Source organism: Ictidomys tridecemlineatus, chromosome 8 (genome assembly GCF_052094955.1).
Source record: "Ictidomys tridecemlineatus isolate mIctTri1 chromosome 8, mIctTri1.hap1, whole genome shotgun sequence".
In the NCBI taxonomy this organism is placed as follows: domain Eukaryota; kingdom Metazoa; phylum Chordata; class Mammalia; order Rodentia; family Sciuridae; genus Ictidomys; species Ictidomys tridecemlineatus.
In genome coordinates, this window is record NC_135484.1 from 99,509,404 (window position 1) to 99,533,885 (window position 24,482).

At 41.5% G+C, this 24,482-nt stretch overlaps 1 protein-coding gene and 1 long non-coding RNA gene across 7 annotated transcripts; one reads left to right on the forward strand and one right to left on the reverse strand.

Annotated features, from left to right (window-relative positions):
* The first annotated feature begins 1,851 nt into the window (after window positions 1-1,851).
* On the forward strand, window positions 1,852-17,519 carry LOC120883630 (glutathione S-transferase A3). 6 transcript variants are annotated; one of them, XM_005318563.4, is made up of 7 exons: window positions 1,852-2,026; window positions 8,705-8,811; window positions 11,614-11,665; window positions 12,223-12,355; window positions 14,241-14,382; window positions 15,866-15,997; window positions 16,998-17,519. In XM_005318563.4, the coding sequence occupies exons 2-7, from the start codon at window positions 8,725-8,727 to the stop codon at window positions 17,115-17,117; spliced, it is 666 nt and encodes a 221-aa protein (XP_005318620.2). In that variant the 5' UTR covers window positions 1,852-2,026; window positions 8,705-8,724; the 3' UTR covers window positions 17,118-17,519. The 6 variants fall into 6 exon arrangements, with proteins under 6 accessions (XP_005318620.2, XP_077876013.1, XP_077876010.1 ...); XM_078019884.1 differs by lacking the exon at window positions 1,852-2,026 and adding an exon at window positions 2,939-3,188; XM_078019885.1 differs by lacking the exon at window positions 1,852-2,026 and adding an exon at window positions 2,939-3,188 and having other exon boundaries at window positions 14,313-14,382.
* Window positions 17,299-24,260, reverse strand: LOC144366182 (uncharacterized). Its single transcript, XR_013425104.1, has 3 exons — window positions 24,039-24,260; window positions 22,387-22,586; window positions 17,299-18,543 (listed from the first exon to the last, which is right to left on the reverse strand). It is a non-coding gene; the product is annotated as an uncharacterized LOC144366182 (long non-coding RNA).
* Between the last annotated feature and the right edge of the window lie 222 nt (window positions 24,261-24,482).

Below are 24,482 nucleotides of genomic sequence, written 5' to 3' on the forward strand. Positions count from 1 at the left end.
TTAAATCATGACAAAAACCCTATGCATTTTGTCCTGTAGCCGTGCACTCTTAAATCACACAAGGGGGAATTCATGCATATTGTCAAGAGCTCATCAAGGTTGTAATAAAAATCCATTTGGGCTAGCAATGGAGCTCAGAGGTAAAGCATGTGCTTAGCATGCTCATGTCCCTGGGTTCAATCCTCAGCACTAATCACTCAATCATTACTCTTCAGTAAAACAATCTTTGCACAGTGTGCTCCAGGAAGACAAAGATCCCCTTCCCCAAAGTTTATAGCTCACTGCAACCAAATGAAAAAGGACCATATCAAGATGGTTTAAACCATAAGACATGCCTCTGGGGAGCTGCCTCTCCTCCTGAGCAAGAAAAATGTCTTTGTTGCTCTGACATAGCCCTACCTTTCCTAAAGGACATTTTCCCTCTGATCACATTCTGAAATCACCAAATCTTTTCTCTCTTGTGAGCCAAGATTCCTGGGATTGAGCCTTCCCAGCTCAGTGGGATTTCCTCTGCACAGCAAGAAACACTAACTACAGAGATAACCTATATGGTCTTTGGTGAAGATTTTTTTGTGACAAAGGGAAAATGATAACACAGAAATCTAAATGTCTTCAGAACAGTCAAAAAGAGAGGAAAAATCGTTTTCTAAGCCTCAGCGATTTTACTTTTATGGCACAATACTTCACAAAGTTTGAGAAATACTAAATGTGTCATTTTGTAGTGGCAAACCCTCTTTCACAGAAAATCTTAATTAAGCTTCTCCACAGACCCTCACCATAATTGTTATTAGACTCTCAGCAAATCTTGAGCGGGGTTGGTATGTTTGCAAAAGCAGAGTACAAGAAGAAAGACTAACTCAAGGTCACAGAGGTGTTTGCATTTCAAAGGAGAGTAGTAGTTAAATCCTGGAAGCCACCTGGCAGGAAAAAGGGGAGGAAAGACTCTCCCTTTCCCAGCCACTGCCCAGAGAGTGTCCTTGGTATTATTTGGTAATTTGGCCTGAGTTGGGAGCCCAGAAGTATAGGGGGAAAAAAACAACAACAAAAAAACCCTACTGTTATGTGGACCTCTGCAGATTGTGAGCCTCTGAGCCCCTCCACCTACACACTGGATATAGAGTTCTAAAACTCTGAACTCTGGGTTTAGGGGGATTCACTGATCATGGTGAAAATGTTTTTCCCTTCTGGACCTGGGTGCAGCCAATAAAACTGCTTCCTGCTAATTCCTCCGTGTCTAGCCTTGTCATTTCTACAACAATTTTGCTCTTGATATGGATACCCCAGTGGATTTACAAAATAAATGACCACAGAATTTGTGCCAATCTCACCAATCTTCCCTGGATGATGCAAAGCTGGGGCACTGACATCCTTTTTATTATGACAATCTCAGTCCTGCTTAACCTTAGTGGAATATTTAATTGGTATCTAAACTGCCACTCTGTTCCCTTGTGCAAATCTATTCTGCACCAGAAAAAAATGGTGTTTGCAATTCACAGTGGAGGTTTCAAATCTGTCTAAATCCTTGCATTCTGTTCATGAAAACTGTGCAGTCAGATTCCTCAAAAACCTAGTCCTCGAAAACCCAATCCTCTGGCTAGGGTTGTGGCTCAGCGGTAGAGGGCTTACTTTGCATATGTGAGGCACTAGGTTCGTTCCTCAGCACCAAAGAAATAAATAAAGATATTGTGTCCATATACAACTAAAAAAAAAAAATTAAAAAAAAAATCTTAGTGACAGGCAGAGAGAGTAAAACCTGTCTGAAGTGTTTTGGTTAAATTTTCTTTGCCAACCCTTAAAAGCAACATATTAACCAACAGTTTTCTGATAAGAAGATGACTTGGCACTTTCCTTCTAGTCCAGTAGAGAAACTTGTGGCCCCTAAACACTATGCAGGTGACTTTTCCTTAATTATAGACTTCACTCTTTACTGGGAGGAATTATTCCAATGAATAAGTAGTTCCTAAACACACTAGGGACTCTTTTCTGTTGTGGTGTTGTGGAGCTAAGAGGGAGCCGCCCTTAATAGGTAAGTACTGATCTAATCAAATGTCCTACATTTCTTCACCTGCTCATCTTTAGATACCAAGAAAAATACATTAAAATATCTGTAGCCACAAGCAAAAGTCTGTCTTGTGTTCACATTAAGTCTTCTTTTTGTGCTTAGCTGACAGTTCAAGAATTATTGATTCAGTTTCTGTTGGATACAACTTTACAGAAATGTCGACAAGAAGAATTTAGAAAACTAAGGCAGGAGAGTTTCATGGTATGAGAAAAAAAAAATGTCAGGAGAAAAGAGAGACGACTACAGTGTAGACCAACTGAGACTGTGACCAGTGACGAGGGATGTAGGAGCTTATGCTAGAGTTATTTTTTCTATAAAAGTCATCAACACACAATTGTGAATTGTGTTACTGTAATGCAACTTAGCCTGTGAAGATCAAAATTAAGGTTTATTATGATACAGAAAATGTAATCTGAATAACAGAGGAACTAGACTCTATTTCAGTCTTTGCTACTAATTAACCAGATGGCAAGTCTTAGCTCTCTGGGGTTCACCATCTCATGGCGAAACAGGAGAATGACAAAGGTTAAGTTTTCTCAACCTTAACAAGACTACTCATTTGACCTTTGTGTGGGGGGCTGTCTAGCTCATTGTCGGATATTCAGAGGCGTCCTGGCCTTGCCCCACCTGATGCTGTAGCATTTCCAATGCTTCCAGTTGGTAGGTTTTGATGTAAAGAAACCTCTCCATACATTGCCCACCATCCTCAGCGCTGGCGAAGCAGTGCCACTCTGGTTGAGGATAACTGAGAGACATGATTTGCCAGGCAATAACTCAGAAGTCTATGTGCAAAGACTCGTCAATCACTGGAGCGTGTAACTAGTTCTTAAAAGCACAGCAACACTTAACTGGAATGCACGAGTTATTAGAATTGGAATTTAAAAGCCAGCAATGCACTGCACGAATGTTAATATTGGGAAGAAGGAAAGTTTCTATAAAGGAGAGGCTGAGTTTCAGGGAGAGTGTCTGAAAATCCAGGTGTCAGAGAAACCAGGGTCTACCAGAATCACAGGACATAGTGCATCACCTCTGGGAGAAGATACTGAAATGACAATGAAGAAAAGCGTGCTGCAAGAGGCTGCAGAGAGGGTTTGGAGAAGGATGAGCTGTGATCCTGGTTTACAGAGTAGGAAGCAGACACCTGGGGGGCAAAATCAATTCAGTCTGGAGATAGAGAGGCTATCCTAGTAACCAAAAGCTCATTTTGGTAAAAGGGCAGGGTCCTCAGTTCTCTGAGGCTGGCAGGATTCTCCCCTTGTGCTGACTTACCTGGTGAGCAGAATCATGGTTCTGATACTGGAATTGGAAATCAGAATCAGGTCCTTGTTCCTCTCTCTATATATCTCTGTGTGTGTGTGTGTGTGTGTGTGTGTGTGTGTGTGTGTCAGAGAGAGAGAGAGAGAGAGAGAGAGAGAGACATTCCTCTGGAGAGGAGCTGGGGACCCAGAGCTGGTGCCCCTGGGAGTGGGGTGTCTTGCATTTTTATAGATGTCAGGTTTTCTTTCCTTCTCCACCTCCTCTTCCTATCATGCTTATGCCACCAAAAGGCAGGAACAAAGCTGCCCAGAGGGGCAATTCCTTGTGTTGGAGAGTGTGATTCTTCCCTCACCTGGAGATATTATCAACTGCTTGATGGGGAAGTGCTCTCTACCCATTTCCTTTTCTTTGATAATCTGGCTACCTGTCCTTTGCCCTGGTCTCAGAACTTGGGTTGGAATTCCCAGAGACCCATAAAGTGAATTCACTTCCAGAGTCTTTCTGATCTGCCAGGTGTCTCTAATGCTGTGTTCTTGACTAGATTTTAATCCCTTCAGGGAAGAGGCCAAGTCAAACTGGTACCTTGCTCCCTGTAGCCATCATTCTTGCTTGGTACATGGAAACTGCTACAGAGTTCTACGGACAAAACAGATACAGATAGATGGATAGTACATGATGGGTGGATGATCAGTTAGTAGGATGGATGGAAAGAGAAAGGATTCATGGGCTACCCAATGTGTTCAGGTGCACACTCATCTCCCAGGAGATGGAGAAACAGTGAGAATCCATGTACTGAGTGCCTATTATGAGTGTATGCACATTATTTCAGTGCAATTTCTGAAAAGTTCTCAAACTTAGCTGGAACTCTATGTATTTTCAGAAAAGAAAATTTGGAGTCCGAAATTAAACAACGGGGCTGGGGATGTAGCTCAAGCAGTAGCGCGCTCACAGGGCATGTGTGTGGCCCGGGTTCAATCCTCAGCACCACATACAAACAAAGATGTTGTGTCTGCCGAAAACTAAAAAATAAATATTAAAAAATTCTCTCTCTCTCTCTCTCTCTAAAAAAAAAAGAAAAGAAAAAAGAAATTAAACAATGTACTGAGTTCACCTACCCCAAGAGGAAAGTAGTGATTTCTCTGTAAGTCAGCCTTCTATATGGTAGGGGGTGGAAACCAGCTCAGAGACATACCTCTTTTAACCTACTACTGGAATTGTTGTAGATTATAGTCCTTTCAAAACAAGCCCATATTCTTTTTTAATATATATTTTTTTAGTTATACATAGGCACAATATCTTTATTTTGTTTATTTACTTTCATGTGGTGCTGAGGATCGAACCCAGGGTCTCACATGTGGGAGGTGAGTGCTCTACTGCGGAGCCACAACCCTAGCCCCCAAGCCCATATTCTTAATGAAGCAAATATCCTTATTCTAGTTTTCAATTCACTCATTTTGGGGGATGTCAAGGAAAAAGCAAGAGACAATTTTATCATTTTGTTGTTGTTGTTTTTGTTTCTCATGAAGCCCCTGAAAAGCTGCTCATGAATTCTATGTCTCCTAGCTCCCTCTGCTTCTCATCTTCAGGTGGCTATAGGACTCTGGTTGGGAAAATATGGAAATTTCCTCAGAGAGAAGCATAGAAGGAGGGGAGGGTTCCAAGCTGGAGTGGAAAAGGCCTGACCTGGAACCAGAGGAGTGCAAATAACCCACACTGAAGTGTGTGAGCAGGAGGTGGCCATCCCTCCTCACCTTTAGTGTGTCCTCTGCAGTAGGACACCAGGAGCTGTCCCCAGGTGGTTGTGGTAATAGGGGATAGAAGATGCCCAGATCCTACCAGAGAGAATGCACTGTGTTCTCAGCTCTTGTGTTTTTCACATCAGAGGGTTTCAAGCAAGACCTAAGACTTAGTGAACGTATAGCTAAGTTTATTAGAGGAGAAACAAGGGGAAAGAAGCACCCTCAAGGGAGAGAGAGGAGAAAGCAAAAGCACACTTGTTTGTGTCCCAGCTTCTATTGGAGTGGGAGAGAGGTTTTAGAAGATACCACAGAGGTATTGCCTCTGGCCTCTGGATCGATACACTACATTAGCTAACAACCTAACAGCAACTCTTGGTTATCTTGGTTTCACTGACAGGTCTTAATTAGGTCTAGCTTTACAAGATTTAAGGTCAGGGGGCTCCAGTCTTAATCATCCTGCTTTCCTCGGCCTGGAAATCTCTGGTGTGTGTTGTTTGTGTAGGGTCTTGTTGAAGATGTCTTAGCAGTTGAGCCCTCTGAGCAAACATATGCTTGCTTTTTGTGTTTTTTTTTGGCCCTTGAATTCATCTATCTTCCTCCATTTTAGGAGGAATAGGTTATAGAGCTGAGACCAGGCAAGGGTCCTGAAATAGCCATCCTGTCAGACATTGCCGCTCCAATGAGGCAGAACTGTGATGAACCATTTCATACTGTCCTAAACTCCTGACCCACTGCTCATATCCATCTCTTGCCTAACAGTCATGGAGGGGACACTCACAACTAGATATTGACTATGAGTGAGGAACTTGTATGGGACCCCAGCAAAGCATCCAGTCTCTTGGTCCCACTTTGTCCAACCAGCAAAACTTTATGGGGACCTCTGTCCCAGTCTTGGCCTGGCCTTTGAATGCCTCACATTCAGAAGCTGGAGAAAGTCACTTAGAAGAAAGAGCATCATGATAGAGCCTTATGTAAGGTAAAACTCATCACCCTGTGTAACAGGATCCAGACAACAGCTGAGGGAGCACAGTATGAGGATGAGGATCATGTGGCCCTAAGAACTCAGCTCCTGAGAAGCTCAACACGCCTGGCACAAGTCTGAGCCTCACTTTCCTTCCCTTGTGCTGAACACGCCTCCTCCACTTCCCTCATACACACAATGGACTTCCTAACAGACTGAGTATTAATTCAGTGTTTCTAAAGGATCATACTTCATAAAGTTTAGATTTTTGTGTGCCATAATTTAAAATGTGAATATTTTATTTTATAATGTGATATTTTAAAATGTGACACCTAAAATTCAATCACACACAATTTTTCAGAAGTACTTCTAATGGTAAAGACAAGTATATTCTTGTGTTAAACTCAATGTCAAAACTTTGCAAGAAGACAGAATGTTTTAAAATAGAACTTCAGATGAAATGTAACCGTTTTCCCTTGAAGTCCTCTCATTAGGACTCCTGCTTTCAGTGGGTCTCCTGTGATTGTATTCACACTCATGACAATAAAGTCACCTCAGTTCCAGGAGCCACTTATTTTCATTCTCTGATTCTTTGCTGTGCTCCACCCCCTGAGCAGCCTGAGACACAGAGAGGGCCATTGAAGCTCCTTCACTGGATTCCATCAGTGTGTCTAGTACCACTTACAATGGCCATCTGAGCACACACATGAACACACTCCTATGCACACTCCATACACAAAACTGAAGTGGAACCCTCTCCAAACATTGCTTACCCTTTCCACACCCTGATATTTGCTGTTTCTTTCTACTTCATTTACAAAATTAATGGATCTCACAATCCACAGAAGGATTGCATATTTTGAAAATCAATAACAGAAATTCAAGCCTAGACTTTGGTTTTGAACAGAGGTGAGTTTGAACTCTGGTTCATCACTTCATATGGGCAAGTTCTTCTAGAAACCACATCATCCCCAACTATAAAATGATCACATTCTATGAAGTCCCCTGAGGATTAGTTTCTTTTAGGTTAAACTTGTGATAAATTTGTGGCATTCTGAGAATGTGGCTGGCATTGAACAAATGTTACCGTCAAGTGAATGTAGCACCATCCCTTTGCTAGATCACAGAAAAAGCTGTAGAGTGTGGCATTCCAAAAAAGAAAGGAATCAGCAACCTCTGCCTCTGGGAGGAACTGGGACTTTGTGAGCTACAAGTGAACAAATCCTGAGCCCTCATTTCTACTTCTGATGCAATGCAGCCTAACAGCCAAAGGACTGAACAGTGATTTTGCTCCTCTTGGTCCTTGCTGTTGGTGGCATCCTTATTTCAGAGCCTTCACAAATTCTCAAGGGCTTCACCTGTGTGGTTCTAGACCCTCCTTGTTCTTGTTTCATGTTGTGATTTTTCATGTCCCCTGGTGTCTTTGGTGTGACTGGACATTACATTTCACTTCAATGAGGCTCAGTTTCATGAACTGAAGAGTGCAGATTAAACACAACTGATATCAAAGCTGTCTGAATATCAAAAACATGATTATCAAATGAGATTTGTATTGGGGTGGGCTCTGGAAGTTTTCAATAAATTCTGGTTCTTTCTCTTCCCACTAACATCCTCTACCATCCATGGTGACCAATGAGCCTGCCAAGAATAGTCACATTTAACTAATGGGGACATGAGACTGGTTTGGTGCAATCTGAGGGTGGCTACTGATGGGTAACCCATTGGACCTAGGTGTATATTCCAAGAACTTCTCCCACCCTGTCACAAAGAAGGCAGGTCTTTCTTTTGTATAGCTGGTGGTGTTCTACCGTACATCTGAAAGTATGTTTTTTGATATGATGGTCTGGAAACCTTCAATCCCTGTTCACTGCTTCTTCTGGAAAAGTCCAGTGGCTTGAGGAAAATTGCTGAGGAAAAGAAAAAAGATTTATTGAAGGGCTGGGGATGTGGCTCAAGCGGTAGCGCGCTCGCCTGGCATGCGTGCGACCCGGGGTTCAATCCTCAGCACCACATACCAACAAAGATGTTGTGTCCACCGAGAACTAAAAAATAAATATTAAAAAAATTCTCTCTCTCTCTCTCTCTCCTCTCTCACTCTCTCTTAAAAAAAAAGATTTATTGAAAATGTAGCAAATCAAAGGCTACTTCCAACAAAGACCATGTTGCATAGGGTTCCAAGTGCAGGACTTGTTCTGGGAGTTTTAGGAAGTACATCACAGAAGCAGGTGCCAGTGTACTTACTAATTTGGGTGACCTGCTTCTCTCATGCACAGGTTGCTATTAGCACAGGTCACAGGATAGTGAGGGTTCTGTTAATCTAAAGGAAATTTGCTGATTAAAAAGTCTTATCTTTTTAGTTACTTTTCTCAAGAATAGCTCATTCTGCACTTATTAGGATACACAAGGCTACTTATCCCCCCAGAACAAGGGAGATGGAGAAAAGCATCTTTCCCCTGGAGAATAGGGGTGATAACATTCTCTGAGGAATAGTTTTTAAATCTTTTAGGTGGCCTCAATTAGAGGTGTCTTCTACTAGGAAAGCTAACATGAGACTAATAATGTATTGTCCAACTTTGTGAATCAAAAATTAGTGATTTTTTAAAAAGTCAACTAAGAGCAAGTGAAGCTAGAGGATTTGTTTAGATTTTGCCATCGTGACAGCTTCATTTGCTCACACACATTTAGGAAAACCCCACACTGCTATCATGGCAGGGAAACCCATTCTTCACTACTTTGATGGACGGGCCAGAATGGAGTCCATCCGGTGGCTCTTGGCCGCAGCTGGAGTAGAGGTAAGTTCTGAGTTAGATCATTTTAAATTGGATCTAATATTCACTGTTATTAGATACTCTTCTTACATAAGCTAGGTGATATTTCTTACTAGATACAATGTCAAGAATTGTACCCTAAACAACATTGCCAATTATTAAGAGATTCACAGACTTTATTAAATAAATTGTCAGTATTCTCATAAAAAAGATAAACATTAATGTAAAAAATATACCATGATTTGTGAACCTTATTTGGATGTGAGTTTAAACACTATAGAAAATAATTCATAAAATGTATAAAAATTAGAAACATGATTATTGATTGAATATTGGTGATAATAAATTTTTATTAATGTTTTTGGTGGGATACTATATTAATAGTTATTTTTAAACATAGTTCCTGTATTTTAGAGAAACTAATTGAGCTATTTAAGAATGAAACACAGTCATGTGTCACAAACCTGTGTAGCATGATACTGTACTGAATATTGTAGGTGATTGTAACACAATGATAAGCATTTGGTATCTAAACATCAAACAGGCACAGAAAAAACGTGGTACAAAAAGAAGAAATATGAAACACCTATATGCAGCACTCTATCAGTCCTAGAGTTTTTTTTAGGTCTGGCAATTGCTCCAATTGAGTCAGTGAGTAAGTGGTGAGTGAAAGTGAAGGCCCAGGTCACTACCCAATGCTATAATTTGGATGTGAAAAGTTCCCAAAGGCCCATGTTTTAAAGGTGTGTCCCTACCCTGAGGCAGCACTGGGTGTAATGGAACTGTTTAGAGGTGGGGCCTAGTGGGAGGAGTTCTGTGGCTGAGGGCTTGCTTTTGAGGGGGGTGTGGGAATGCAGCCCCTGTGTCTCTCTTGGTTTCCTGACAGCCAAGAGGTGAGTGGTTTGCTCCCCCACGTGCAGCCTGCCATGATGTTCTGCCTTGCCACCAAGCAACAGGGCCAAATGACCAGGGACCAAAACCTCTGAAACAGTGATAACCAAAATTAACCTGTCCCTCTTTAAAGCTGATTATGTTAGGTGTTTCTTAAGATAATGAAAAGCTGATTTAGCACAATGCACACTTTATGAATGTGTACACACAGGGTGCACTCAATTTATTAAAATGTTTTCCTTTCACAATAATAAATGAACCTCAGTTTACTGTAAACTTTTTACTTTACAACCATTTAATTTTTTAACTTTTTGACTCTTGTGTAATAATACTTAAAATGAAAACATTGTACAGATGTGTAAAATATTTTTATTTCTTGTTCTCTAAGCTTTTTCCATTTTTTATTTTTATTTAATTTTATTTTTTGGAAACTCTTCCATTAAAAGTTAAGAAGCAAACACAAGTTCAGAATCAACAATATCACTGTCTTCTTCCTCCCCACCAGGCACCACTGGAAGGTTTTGGGGGCAAAAACATGCATGGATCTGTCACCTGCTATGATCACAGTGCCTTCTCCTGATCTAGCTACTAAGGATCATTCTGATGCTTGTAGTGAGGAGGCATCAGTGTGCAGAATTATGTGCATGGTGGATTGCTTGTTTTGCTTTTTGTTCATTAATAAATACATAACTTTTCTTATTTATAAATATATAATTTACTTGGAAGCAGATAATGTACCATGAAAAATTCTCACTATTAATGAGAAAATTGTCATTTGAAATTTATGTTTTCAACTTTTAAAAAATTTATTTTTGATACAGGCAAATCTCAGTGATTCTAATTCTATATTTTTTAAACACATTAGCTGAAATGCATACAATTTTTTAATATTTATTTTTTAGTTTTTAGGTGGACACAATACCTTTATTTTATTTTTATGTGGTGCTGAGGATGGCACCCAATGTCTCATGCGTGCTAGGCGAGTGCTCTACCAATGAGCCACACCCCCATCCCCATAATTTTTAATTTTTTTACAGTGCTAAGGATTGATCCCAGGGCAGTGTGTATGACAGGCAAGTGCACTACCACTGAGCTACACTTGCAGCCCTTGTGTTTTCAACATTTTGAAGGATCTTATGGAGGTTTTCAAAGGCTTCTACTAAATGCTTCACTGAATTTTGTTCACTGATGTATTCACTAATCAATGGGAAATTTTCCTTTCTTTTATAATCTTATGGCACCATCTTTGTGTACAAAGTCAGTGATTGACTGAAACATTGTTATGGGGCATGACTGTACATGAAATCAAAGATGGGACTTCCTTTAAACTATTACCAGAGAAGAAGAGTGGGTGAACACCTAGATGAGAGCCTATTGGTAACAGTTGATAATTGTTCAAATTGGTGAGGGATAAAGGAGCAACAATATACTCAATTGTTTATTTTTATGCATGTCAGAAATTCCCATTAAAAAAGATCTAAATTCTACCACATAAGAAAATGAATGCAATTATACTGAAAATACACACCACAATTGTGAGGTGGGCAGGAGGGAGGAGACAGTAACAAACTGCCTATTAACCATTGGAACCTATTCATCCAGCATAATTGTGTGGACACCTGTAAAGAACCAGGTTTTGTAGTAGGTCCTGGGGATACACAGTGAACTAGACAGATGAGGTCCGTGCCCTTGAGCTGCCCACACATCTGTGATGGATGGGATCAAGCATTTTTCAAGGTTGTGACCCATGCATTTTTCCTGACAGATGTACTATAAATTTCCAGATAGCCTTGACCAGATTCTTCCATAAATATGTCCAATCTCAGAAATCTTACCCCCTTCATGTCATATGTAGACAGGAATGATTCAAATTGACAAGCATGCAAGGCGATTGAGTGAACTAATCAGGACTCATTTACTGTTTCTGCTCTCCAGTTTGAAGAGAAATTCATGAAAACTCGAGAAGACTTGGAAAAGTTAAGAAAAGGTAAGAACAAATATCTTAATACCTCTCAAGAAGGTTCCTAGTGGAAGACTGAAACACCAGACAATACTCATGTATCTGTGAGGATGGCAGTGCTGATAGAGGAGAGGTAGAGAGTGGTTAAAATGTAACACCTGGCAACTCTCTGGGGTCCCAAGAGTGAGACCATTGTAAGTCCTTGCTAAGGAACAAACTCAGGGCCCCTTGTATGCCCTCTCCTTGCCTTCTTCATTCGCTGAATGGAATTGGCTCCTGACCAGTCGCAGGCTCCCCAACTTCTTATAAAATATTCCTGAAGATGAGCTAAACTCACAAATATTCAGGGACACACAATGTGTATGTATGGATGGGAAATTTAAACAGCTGTGAGACAAGAGGTTAAAAGTAAAGCAGTTGGATAAGTAAAAGAAGAAACAAAAACTAAAAATGAATTGGTGTCTTACTTGAAGATTTATCAAGTGATAATTTTTCCTCTTGTATCTTCAGTCATTCCCACAACTGTTTTACATTGTGGACATGAGTGACCACATTTCATTCTGTTTGTTTTCTCCTTCCACAAGATGGGAGTTTGATGTTCCAGCAGGTGCCCATGGTGGAGATCGATGGGATGAAGTTGGTGCAGACCAGAGCCATTCTCAACTACATTGCTGCCAAATACAACCTCTATGGAAAGGACATAAAGGAGAGAGCCCTGTATGGCATATTTTCTATTCTTACATCAACAGATAACATGGGAAGAATTAAGGTTCTTCCTTGAGTGAGAAAAACCAAGGCAGGGAGATCCTGAGGAGCCCCAGGTGGACCCTGGGCATAAACACTGAGGTCAGTATGGGAGAGTGCTGTGGAGATGCAGGAAGAGTAAGAATGGAGTGGATTCAGGGCAGTGTCATGTAGAGAGGACATGGTTCATAGAGGCTTGCAAATCCTGAGGAACTATGAATTCAGGAAGATGGTGGAATCCTGATTCCATTTGCTTTGGCTTTATAGGACAAACTCTATGCAATAGCTTGGTACAGGGAAAGGATTTGAGTGTCTAGACTTGAAGGCCCGAGAAGGAAGGGTCTAAAGCATCTGATTTTCCATTTCCAGAAAGTGCAAGACAGACAGGCAGGAACCTAAGCTATCCTCTTATTCTACAAATGGGTCAACTGGATGAGGATTGGTGGAGTCTGGTGTCAAGACATGAGGGTGACACAAAGCTTTCATGTAGACTTGAAGAAGTCCACTGATTCAGCACAGGGGTTTAGGTCTCCTCCCTCCTGGGCTGGAACTGCTTTATTGAAAATAACATCTTGAAGGGATCTGTGGAAAGTTCCTCAAAAATTTTAGAGTTAGTAATACCCTAGCAATTCCAGAACTAGGGATATACCCTAGTTCTGGAATAAAAATACATCCTGAGTGGTATTTGTCCACAAATATTCACAGCTGCATTGTCATAATACCCAAGTAGTGGAAATAAACTAAACATCCAATGGATGAATGGATGAAGAAAATTTCTTTGGTCATACAATGGAATAGTATTTGATGTCCAAAGAGATGAAGTACTGATGCATGTAGCAACATGGATGGACCTTGACAACATTATATCACATTAAAGAAATAAGATCCCAATCACATTTTGTATGGTTTCTCAAGCATGAAGGTGAAGAACATTTGTGTCTACAGGGATGGAAAGGAGATTAGTATTTTCTGGAGCTAGTAGGAGAGGTGGTATACATGTTTTTTAATCTACCCAGCATGATCAAAATGTTCTGGAACTGGAGAATATTAATATTTGCAGAATTCTGTGAATGTACTAAAAAAATCACTGAATAGTAGAATTTAATTGGGTGACAACTACGGTGTGAACGTTTGTCAATAAAATTGCTTTTTAAAAAGAATTTTGAAAAACCCACTTGAAGCAAAAGAAATGAAGCTTTCCTATGTCATGAACTTACTGTAACTATATAAAGAATTGCAGCAAGTAGAGGACTTTCTTAGGTGGGGATACAAGAAATGCAATCATGATCAGCTTTGGGCAACAGTATATGGAACGGATTAGGGAGCATGAATTATGGGAAATAATTGGAAGCACTTTATTTCTAACATTGAACATGGAATGATCCTGAGCTATATAATAGAAAGAAGGAAGGAGAGGGACTTGTCTGAGAGGCTGGGCCAGGGACTCTGTCTTGAGTGTACCTAGGAGGCAAGTGCTTAGCCACTGGAATCACAGTATCTTTATGTCCAGAACAAGGCACAGCACAGAGAGCATAGCCTATATGTACTACCAAGTTCTCTAAAGACCTTAACTTGTGATGGCCCAGTATGCTCTTTGGAACTGTATGTGGTCATGTATATAACAAAAATTTAGACATGCATTCCCTGTAGGTTGCTCCAAGAAATAAATGTTAATCTATAAATAAAACCCAGAAGATTGTAACTGGATTTTGAAGGGTCCTTACTAGAGGAGAATTAATTTGCTCCTATCTGATGCTTTATTCTCTTGTGTTTCAAAACTATAAAATGTGGGTCAGAAAAAAATGCAGGGCAGAAGGCTTTTGACAGAGTGTTTGTGTTTTGTTTTGTTTTTTTCCAGAATTGATATGTATTCAGAAGGGATGGTAGATTTGAATGAAATGGTCCTTCTTTACCCATACCTTCCATCTAGGGACAAAGATGGAAGACTTACTCAAATCAAAGAGAAATCGAGAAACCGTTACTTTCCTGCCTTTGAGAAGGTAAGTGGAATTGATTTCACCTATAGGGCACCCTCTAAATTGAAGATTGACAGGATAAAACTGGGTCAGCCCAGTGTTCTTCTCAACTATATTGCCACCAAATACAACCTCTATATGAAGGACATAAGGAAAGAACACTGTACTGCATTATTTTCTATTCTTATATCAACAGGGGTAGGATTTAGGTTATGCCTTGAGTGAGAAGGACCAGGGCAGGGAGATCATGACCAGCATCAGGCTGGGCCTGAGCACAAACACTGGCTTTCTGTTTATCTGGGTGAGGCTTGCTATTGATGGGACAGTCCAGTGGAAAGGAGGGAAGAGTCATATAGAACAGGATGCAGTTCATGAGTACAGCACAGCGACGGAGTTTAGAGGGCGTCTTAGTCCCAACAGGTTATCTTAGTACTTAGGACTGCCATATGAATAATTCCATATATATTTCTCATAGACTGAGAAGCGACAGATCAAGGACATGGTGGATTGGTATCTGGAAAGCTTTGCTTCTTGGTTCATGAATGGATGACTTTGGACTGTGTCCTTCTACAGAAGATGGGTCCAAGTTCTCATTATAAGAGCATTCCTTAAAATGTGCCATTCCTGAGAACTCTTCCAACAGGACCTAATCATGTCCCAAAAGCCCAACCTAACAGCATTGGGATCACAACATATGAGTTTGGAGGGACTCAGACATTCTCCCCATAACAGAAGCAGGAGAAAAACAGTGCCTTGGATTCCTTGGACATTGACCTTCACTTCCAGAGGGCCTTCTTTCATACTGATTTAGTACTCTGGCACTTGAGAAATTGTGTGAAGATAGACTGGGAGAAAGGCTTGCACTAGTGATACCAAGTTCAAAGTTTCAATTACTGGGAATCAAACTAGAATTCTCTATGTACAGAATTCATAGTATAGAAATTAACCCTTGGGCGGTGGGAAGTTCCGAGCACACTGGAGGTAAAGCTAAAAGAGTGCTTTAAATTGTAGCATAAATATGATGTTGTGTTTTGTTCTTGTACCAAGCAATTGTTCATACTTCTCTGTGTAAACTTAATTTGATAGGGTGGCTGACAAAATATTTTTTTTAATTGGTAGTGCCATGGTTTTTTTTCTCTTTATTCTTCCTCATTATTGCTGAGATATTTAAACAAATATCACATATTACAAAAAAATATTTTGTGAAAATTATAATACATTCAGAAATTGACAGAAAGTTTAAAGAATCCATATGTGCCCATCTTTGAGGTAGCAGAATTTACATCGTATGATGTACATTTTATCATGTGTCCATCTCTCCACTCCTGTCTCACCACATATTGCTTTTCCCGTGCATTTCAGACTAAGATGCAAATGTCAGTGCAGTTCACTCCTAGATAATTTAACGTGTATTTTGTACCATCATGCTGAGCCAATGTCACAAAAATATGATGATTCAAGTCATGTGTGTGATGTGTGTTCGTGACCTGACTCCTCCTATCTTCAGGTGTTAACCAGCCATGGGCAAGACTACCTGGTTGGCAACAGGCTGAGCAAGGCTGACGTTCACCTCACTGAACTTCTCTACCACACAGAAGAGCTGGACTCCACTGTTCTGGCCAACTTCCCTCTACTGAAGGTGCTCTCTCTCAAGTCCTCACAGAGGCCCACACCTCCATCAGGAATCTAACATCTAAACACTAGGGCTCGTGGTGTTCTGACTTCTAGACATTTCCAGTCTTCACCCTCCCTTCTCTGGCCTCCAAAAAGATCTTCTAGGCCCTGGTTCTGAGGAATGAAAAGAATCTTGCTATGCAAGGACATTTGAGGTGGATGCTACTCTAAGAAGTATATTTGGCTTTGTATAATAAGTGAAACCAAGGGCCCAGCTTTCTCTTCAAAGCCCCTATTCCATTTGAGTTCTATCCATGACTTCCTTGGGAATCCCTCCACCCCCCGTATGCCCTTGTCTTTCCATGTTGAGCAGGTCTCCTTCCATCAGTTCTCCTTCCTCCTCCTCAGGTTCGCAGCCTCAAACATTATATTTCTCTCTCAATCCTCCCTCCCTTACTCCCACCCTCAGCAACTGCCATCTTTATCTCTCAGTGTGATAATTTGTAGTGACTGGCACCTGCACTTTCTGGTCTATTTCTATCATCATTTCTAACTCAGTATTACCATATCTTCTTTTCACCTGTTTGAGTGTTTCTCTGTTTCCACGTATGACAGGCAAATGTCACATTTTTTTCTTTATATCATACTGTAGCAATGAATTTATAGGATTAAAGTGTAAGGTGAAAGACAGGATGGCTAGAACTGCATACAGTTTTAAAAAGAAGTTGGTGAAGGGCTGGGGTTAGGACTCAGAGGTAGAGCGTGCAGGACCCTGGGTTTGATCCTCAGAACCACATAAAAATAAATAAACAAATAAAATAAAGGTATTGTGTCCAACTAAAAAATAATATTAAAAAAAAGAAGTTGGGGGAAATTGTCATTGAATTTTATTTTCTAGCTCTTATCTAGAAAGCTCATTGGTTGTGTTTCCCAGACAGCATGTTGGGAATGTCCAAGACTTCCTGATTGTGTTAATGGGTGTTGGTGTGGGCTCCACTCTCAGGCTGTGTTCTTCTGAATTGCAGGCCCTGAGAACCAGAGTCAGCAACCTGCCCACAGTGAAGAAGTTTCTGCAGCCTGGCAGCCAGAGGAAGCCCTTTGATGATAGAAAATGTGTGGAAATAGCAAGGAAGCTTTTCAGTTAAATGGAGGCAGACATGGAGACATACAATACTGGGCTTTATCTAAATGTTGATCCCGATTATTATGAGGCTAACAAAGTTTCCCAAAATTTCTGTGCTAATTTAGTTAGAAAGGAGCTATGCATATTTCTTTGCAATCCAGTCTATTTAGTTTTGGTGAAGTTTTATAACCATGATCACCACCTGGGATCTCTTTAAATTTGATAGAATGGAGAAAGTTTCTTAGGCACTGGTCTATTTAAAAATTATCTTATAACATCTGTCATGTATTATCTCAAAGAAAATTAGGTAGAAATTTTCATCTGATACCCTGCTTAGGCAAAAATATCTTTTTGTTTTGTGTTTTGCTACCTTTCTCACCAAAACACATTAAAAACAAACCTATAAAGAACCATTTTCTTTAAACTTTTTTCCTGTTATTTGTTCAATCTATATTTATGTCTAGCATGAAATATTCTGTGTACTTGGAACCAGATAATCAATGATGAAAAAACCAGATACATTCTCTATCATAGCAATGGATCTAGTGGGAGAAACAAACAAAAAAACAGATAAAATAATCTAAAATCATACACAGCATGTGTATCACCTTCCTAAGGCTGCTACAAGAAATTCCTGCAAACCTGCTATGGTTTAAAATAATGGAAATGCATTCCCCTACAGTTCTGGAGCTAAGTGGGAAGTCCAGGTATGAGCCGTGCCGTGGTCTCTCTGAAGGCTTTATGGAAGGCTCCTTCTTAGCCTCTCCCTAGTATCTGACAGGTGCTGGCCATTTTGGGAGTTTTTCAGTTTTTTTGTCACAACACTCTAATCTCCTCTTTCATGGTCACAGGACATTCTCCCTGTATGTGTTGTCTGTCCAAACTGCCCTCTTCTTATGAGGATACCACCAGTTGGATGAAGAGCCACCCTATTCCAGGGTGACCTCACCTGTATTATTTCTGCAGAAACCCTTTTTCCATATGAGGTCACACTGACAGGTAGTCAAGGGTAGGTCTTAAACATAGCCCTCTCACAGGACAGATTTTCTCCTACAACACCATGCTCAGAGGAGTTAATGTTGGGAGGGCACCATGAGTAGACATCTGCTGGGATCTGTGGGTGAGACAGGTTTCTCAAGGAGGGGAGTCATATCTGAGGTGAGATGAGCAGGAGGGACAATCAGTGAGGGGGCGGGTGGCACCAGCACTGGGCAGCAGGAGTAGAATCCAGGCAGAGGTCAGCACAATCAATGGCCATGAAGAGACAGTAGCCTGGGGCTTACTCCATTCAAGGAATCAAGTAGTTCAGAAACAATACCTGAAAATCTGAGTGGTCCTCTGCTGCCATCTGCACACACTGCTCCTGCTGTCTCACAGACTCCCTGATCTGAGGTTTGGTCAAAACGCTGGCCACCATTTTTCCCCCTGAGTAGCAGCATTCACATTCCCTACAGGAAGGGAAGGAAGAGGAGGTCTCCTTCAGGTCTGCAATCTCAAAATATAGATTGAGATAATTAGTCATTTGTCCCATGGCAAGCCCATGGAATGCAGGCAATTGAATCTGGGGCTTAGTTTCTGTTAATCATTTTTGTAGAGTGAGCTTCCCCACAGATGGCTGTAGCAGGGCGGAGGGTGTCCTGGGACCCATGGCTCATACTTTTTAAATGTCTGTTCAATATTAGCTCAACTGAGACCAACCAAGATGTTCCTTCCTAGACAGCTTCCTAAAGAGTTCCCAGGTCCCTTTGCATATTCACCTGCTTGCTCTCACCTGGAGACTCCTCAGGGAATTAGGTGTTACGTGTCTTTTGAACAGGACACTCTTAATCGGCCTTGGGGACAGAACCAACATATTTTGTATTGTGATGTACACGATGGAGGTCCCAGGCAAAATTCTACATTTTAAATTTTATATGTCCCTCAAAAGACCCTGTCTTAGGACTTATTCCTCAGCTTGGCACTACTGAAAAGTGGTAGAAATCTTTAAAATGGAGATTTTTTAACCTTCCTGGATGTGTGACTTTGAAAAAGATTGTGGGAAGCCGGTCCCTTCCCTCCCCTCACTCTGCCTACATTCTCTCCTTTCTTCCTGGCCAACATGATTTGAGCAGTTTTCCTCGGACACATGTTCTTGCCAGCCATGATATACTGGCCCACCACAGGAACAAAAACAAAAAGGTCAAATGAAACGCCTGCAACTGTGAGCCAAAATGAACCTTTCCTCTTTTAGTTGATTATCTCAGGTCCCTTGTTATGGAAAGGGGAGCTGACTAACACACTCTAGAACAAAGTTTTTTTTAACTCCCCAGATTCAGCATTCCTTAGCTTATTACATATATTTAGAATTTCTTTTTATCCTGGAGTGAATTTCCTAAGATTTACCTCATTGCTCTTGGTGCTAGGAATACAAGATTGAGGAATGCATAATAAACCATAATGAAAAAACTTTGCATAAAAGGAATTACAAATCAATAGGTCACACTGGGCCAAGGAGCATCCCTGCAAGAAGCCAAAGAACCAGTCCAAAAGAGTGGCTGAAGCCAGACATGGTGGTTCACACCTGTAATAACCAGCACTTAGGAGGCTGGGGAGGGAGGATCTCAAGTTCAAGTTCAGACTGGGCAACTTAATGAGAGCATATCTCAAAATAAAAAGTTAAAAATGAGTTGGGGTATAGCTTTGTGATAGAGCAACCCTGGGTTCAATTCTCAGTATCAAAAAAAAAAAAAAAAAAAAAAAGAAAAGAAAAAAGAAAAGAGCAGAGAGGCAGGCACTGAAGAAAGTTGAATGAAATACCTATTTATAAGTATAAGTATAGGATGAAGATCCCTCAAGTGGGGATTGGAGAACTCTGAAGCTGGCAACAGTAAGAAGACTCTACCACCCCATCCCTCAATAAAAAGTGCAGAAATGACAAGGTCCTAGTATAGGGACCTAGGAACACACTGAGAATCACACCTCCAAGATGGGCCACCTCCTAGAGCCTGATGGCCTTCAGAGAGGAAGGTACCACTGTCAAACTAAACAGCCCAGATGCAGGGACAGTTTATGAAATCGCAATATGACTCAAAATTGGACAATGACTAATGACCGATTTGTTCCACAGCTTTATCCATCTTTATCTGACACACCATTAATATTAGTTAGAAAATAAGAAGAAATATAATTTTAATGTAAGATACATATGTAGATTTATATATTGTCTTTTTTTTAAGAGAGAGAGAGAATTTTTAATATTTATTATTTAGTTTTTGGAGGACACAATATCTTTGTTTGTATGTGGTGCTGAGGATCGAACCCGGGCCGCACACATGCCAGGGGAGCATGCTACTGCTTAAGCCACATCCCCAGCCCTATATATTGTTTTTATCACAACAGATGTTAAATATTTTTAATGTTTCTCCTGGTAGTCTGTGATATAAAAATATAAAGAAATGAACATTTGATTTTTAATCTTTATATCATCCACCATTTTCAAAGAGACGCTCTGTATGTGTGTATATTTGAGGTAAATGTGGATGTCAACTTATCTGACTGAACTAGGAGGATTAGTTCAAGATGTGAGGAATTATTTACGTTCACTTATCAGTTTTCCAAAATATTGTTGAAGAACATGTGTGTATTAGCAGTGTTGTGACAACTAGAGCTACTTAGATGGGGCAGGATGAATCAGCACAACTTTAATCTTTGTAGACTTTGAAACATTAGGCCTTTAAACTATCTCACACAATGTTTGTTTGCCTTTCCTCTAAACTCCTTAGCTATGTTTGACTCTATCTGTCCTTGGAAACCCTTAGTACAGTTGCAACATTCTAAGTCAACAAGCTAACTAATAGAAAAATGTTCGGACTTTAACCACAGAAATAGGTAGACTTTCTCAAGCATTATGTTTCTACTAAATGATATCTACCTGGTTTCATTCATTATTTTACTTCATATTTACTGATCACACCCATTGTGTTACCCAAATTGCTTTAGGCACACGGGCTCTCATAAAAAAAAAAAAAAAAAGAAAAAAAAAAGGAATCCTGAATGACAGAAAGAAGCTAACGTGTGAAGATCCAGGCTAAGACAACCCCAGCCAGAAGGAAGATGAAGCAGAGAACTTGGTCAGGAACAAGTTTGGTGTTTTTCAAACCAGGAAGAAGGAAGGTCGGTGCTGTCGGATCAGGAGAGGAAGCACTGAAAGATGAGGTCAGAGAGGTGGGCATGAGTGTGCTAGCCATCTATTGCTGCAGAGATTGCCACCAAGTTTACTGGTTTAAAGCAACAAGCATTTATTATGCTCACAATCTGTGAATGAAAGTCAGGAATCTGGGAGCAACTTAGTGGGAGATTCAGCATCAGGATGTCTCAGGAGGCTGCAGTTTACCTTCAGGTACTGTCGTCACCTGAAGGATTAATTGTTGGTGGTCCACTTCAGACGTGGCCCCCTCACTCAGGTGTTGGCTGAGTCCTCAGTTCCTCCCTGGAAGGTGGCACCAGATCTCAGTTCCTTCATATGTCTGCTCTTCTTTAGGGCTCTTGACTGTCCTTGTGACACTAATGTCCCAAGAGAGAGCAAGACAGAAACTAAAAGGTCTCTGGAACCTAACATTGGAGGCCAAACTCTGGAGAATGGACAGACTGAGGAGATGGCCTGTGGGGAGGGCAGTGAGGAGGAGAAGGGAAGCTGAGTGGGGCCAGCCAAGGAGGCTGAGGAGGCTGCGACAGTGGAGTCCGGGGTACTCAGGACAGACAGCATGGCCTCATGAATCCAGGAGAGGAGTGTGAGCACTGAAGAGGGAAGACTGAGTTGGGAACTTGGACACTGGTGATCTGGACAGGTCAGCTGCAGTGGAGTCGCAGGGACAGAGGTGGCCTGACTAGAGTGGGTGGAGGAGAAGTGAGAAGTGAGGAAATGGAGACAGTAGCTACAGAAAACCTTTCCCAGAAGTTCTCCCAAAGAGGACAGAGGTATGGGACAGTGGGCTCTCTCTGTGATGTGGACAGGGGGAGGTTAAAAGGCTGGGCTGAGTTTCTTCTGTGGAAAGTCTCCTGAGAACTGTGGAGGCTGTGTACCTAGGGCTGCAGTCCTTCCAGCCCCAGGGAGGTCACTCTGTGCTGGACAGTGCGCCCTCTGGTGCTCAGTCATGGAGTGACAGTTACAAGGACTTGCAGTGGCCTGGGCAATGAGTTTTCTGCAAGACAGAGATCACTTTCTGACCAAATTCAAATTTGTGTTGGAATAAACTGTCAAAAAGCAACTGACAATTGCATCAGCAAAGGCTGAGGTGAAAAGTCCTCCTCACCTGCCCTTAACACTTTCTGGTGTTTTCCACCTCCTCTTCTCATTCCCCGTTCTCTTTCCCTTTCTCCCTCGGCTCCTCTTTGCTTCCTTTTCCACTGTCCATTTCCTTCAGTCTGTACTGATGCTGCTCCAAGCCCAGGACCACCAAGGACTGCTGTGAGAGCCTGGGAGAGAGGCGTGGAGCGGCTTCTCCCTCAGAGTCTGCAGAGGGGGACAAAATTGCTGTCACCTTTATTTCAGACATCTAGAAAATGTGAGAACATTTTTTGTATAGTTTAAACCTTGCAGCTTGTGAGAATTTGTTACAATGTCCATTGGAAACTGTTCAAAAAAACAAACAAACAAACAAACCTGAGACCATTTATATTAAACACTTATTTCCAAGAGCAGAGGGGATCTAGACCCTGGCAGCAGCCCATATCCAAGATGAGCAGAATGCCCTCCCCCAGGTACAGGTTTTATTTATAAACAGAGAAAATGAAGGGACCTACAGAAACAACCCGAGTGGCTGCGGCTGGCCTTTGCCTTATGAGGTACCATGTGTGATTGGCTGAAGCCCAACTACTGTGAGTGACTGAGACTCAGATCCTTGGTTGAATCTGACAAAAATAGAGGAACCTGCTAGCAGTACTTAAAATTTATTTAAAATTCTAGAAAATTGAAACTAACGTATTGTGACTAAAAGCAGATCAGTGGTATAGGGCGGTGCAGGAAGAATTGATTACAAAAGGGCATGAGGACTTGGATGTTCACCACCTTGATTGTGGGATGAGTTCATGGTGTAATCCCATATACTCTTAAGTATGTGCACTTCATTGTAAGTCAATTATATTGCCATATGTATACAGTTATTCCTCAGTGCATCCCTCTGCTCTCCATCCTTCTTGGCTACCTCTGTCTTCTCTGACATGTTTCCTCTTACTTACAGACAGGGTTAGGTTTGTAAGGTTCTAACCCTCTTGGCCACATTCATCCCTACTCCTCAGAATAAACTCACTAACACCACAAAACAAATCAGAAAAAAATAATCTCCATCTCTGGTTGGTTTTTCCTTTGGCTATTTTCTTCTCTAATTTTAATTCTAAAATTAAATAGTGTACACTCCAGCTCCACTTTTGCTGTGTGATCTTGAACTTTTATTTCTTAACCAATGAACTATGGGTTAGTCAGCTCTTCCATGCTATGACCAAGGTACCTGACAAAAACAACTTAGAGAAGAAAGGATTTATTTTGGCTCATGGTATCAGAGGATTGAGTCCACGTTCAGCAGCTTTGTTGCTCTGGGCCTGAGGTGAGGCAGAAATCACAGTGGAAGGCAACGGTGGAGGAAAGCTGCTCAGCCCACAGCAGCTGAGGAGCAGAGAGGGTGAAAGGAACTGAGAGAAGATGAACCCTTCCAGACACACCACTGGTGACCTGCTTCCTCTGCCTAGGTCCCATTTCCCAGTCAGTAGTCCATGCAGCCATGGATGGATTAATCCCCGGAGCTTTCATGGTTCAATGTTTTCCCCCAAAGTCCACCTCTAAACACAGGAGACTTTGGGGATATTCTAGATCTAAACCACAAGAAATCATTGCCAAACTAGTTCTGTTGGTTCAACATGACCTCTTCACTGTAAACCCAAGCCCGTCTCCCTTCCCATTAGCAACTACCTTCCAGAGCCTGCCATCCTCTGTCATTTCAGGGCTCATGTCTCTCTGTGGCCCTCTTCTTAGTTAGTGATTCATCTACCTTCTTTGTCAACATGATGGACAACATAATCCACTCAATGCTGCCTCATTTCACAAGGTCAGAACTTTCACAAAATAAATAACAAGTTCTCAACCACAGCCCTCCCTCCCCAGAGCACAGCCTTGTGATGAAAGCTGTGAGGAGTTTCCTTAGTCAGACACCAGGCAGCAGAGGCGCCACTGGGCAGGGCAGCTTGGGTCACCCTCCAGGATGGCACCCCCAGTGTTCCCCTCTCGTGATGCTCCTTTCCTTCTTAGATTCTCTCCCAGCACATCTCTGCCATCTGTGTCAGTGTCTCTTCCCTCCTGACACCTTCACTGGCCAACTCTACCCACCCTGGACCTCCCAGCAAGGGGCCCTTCCAG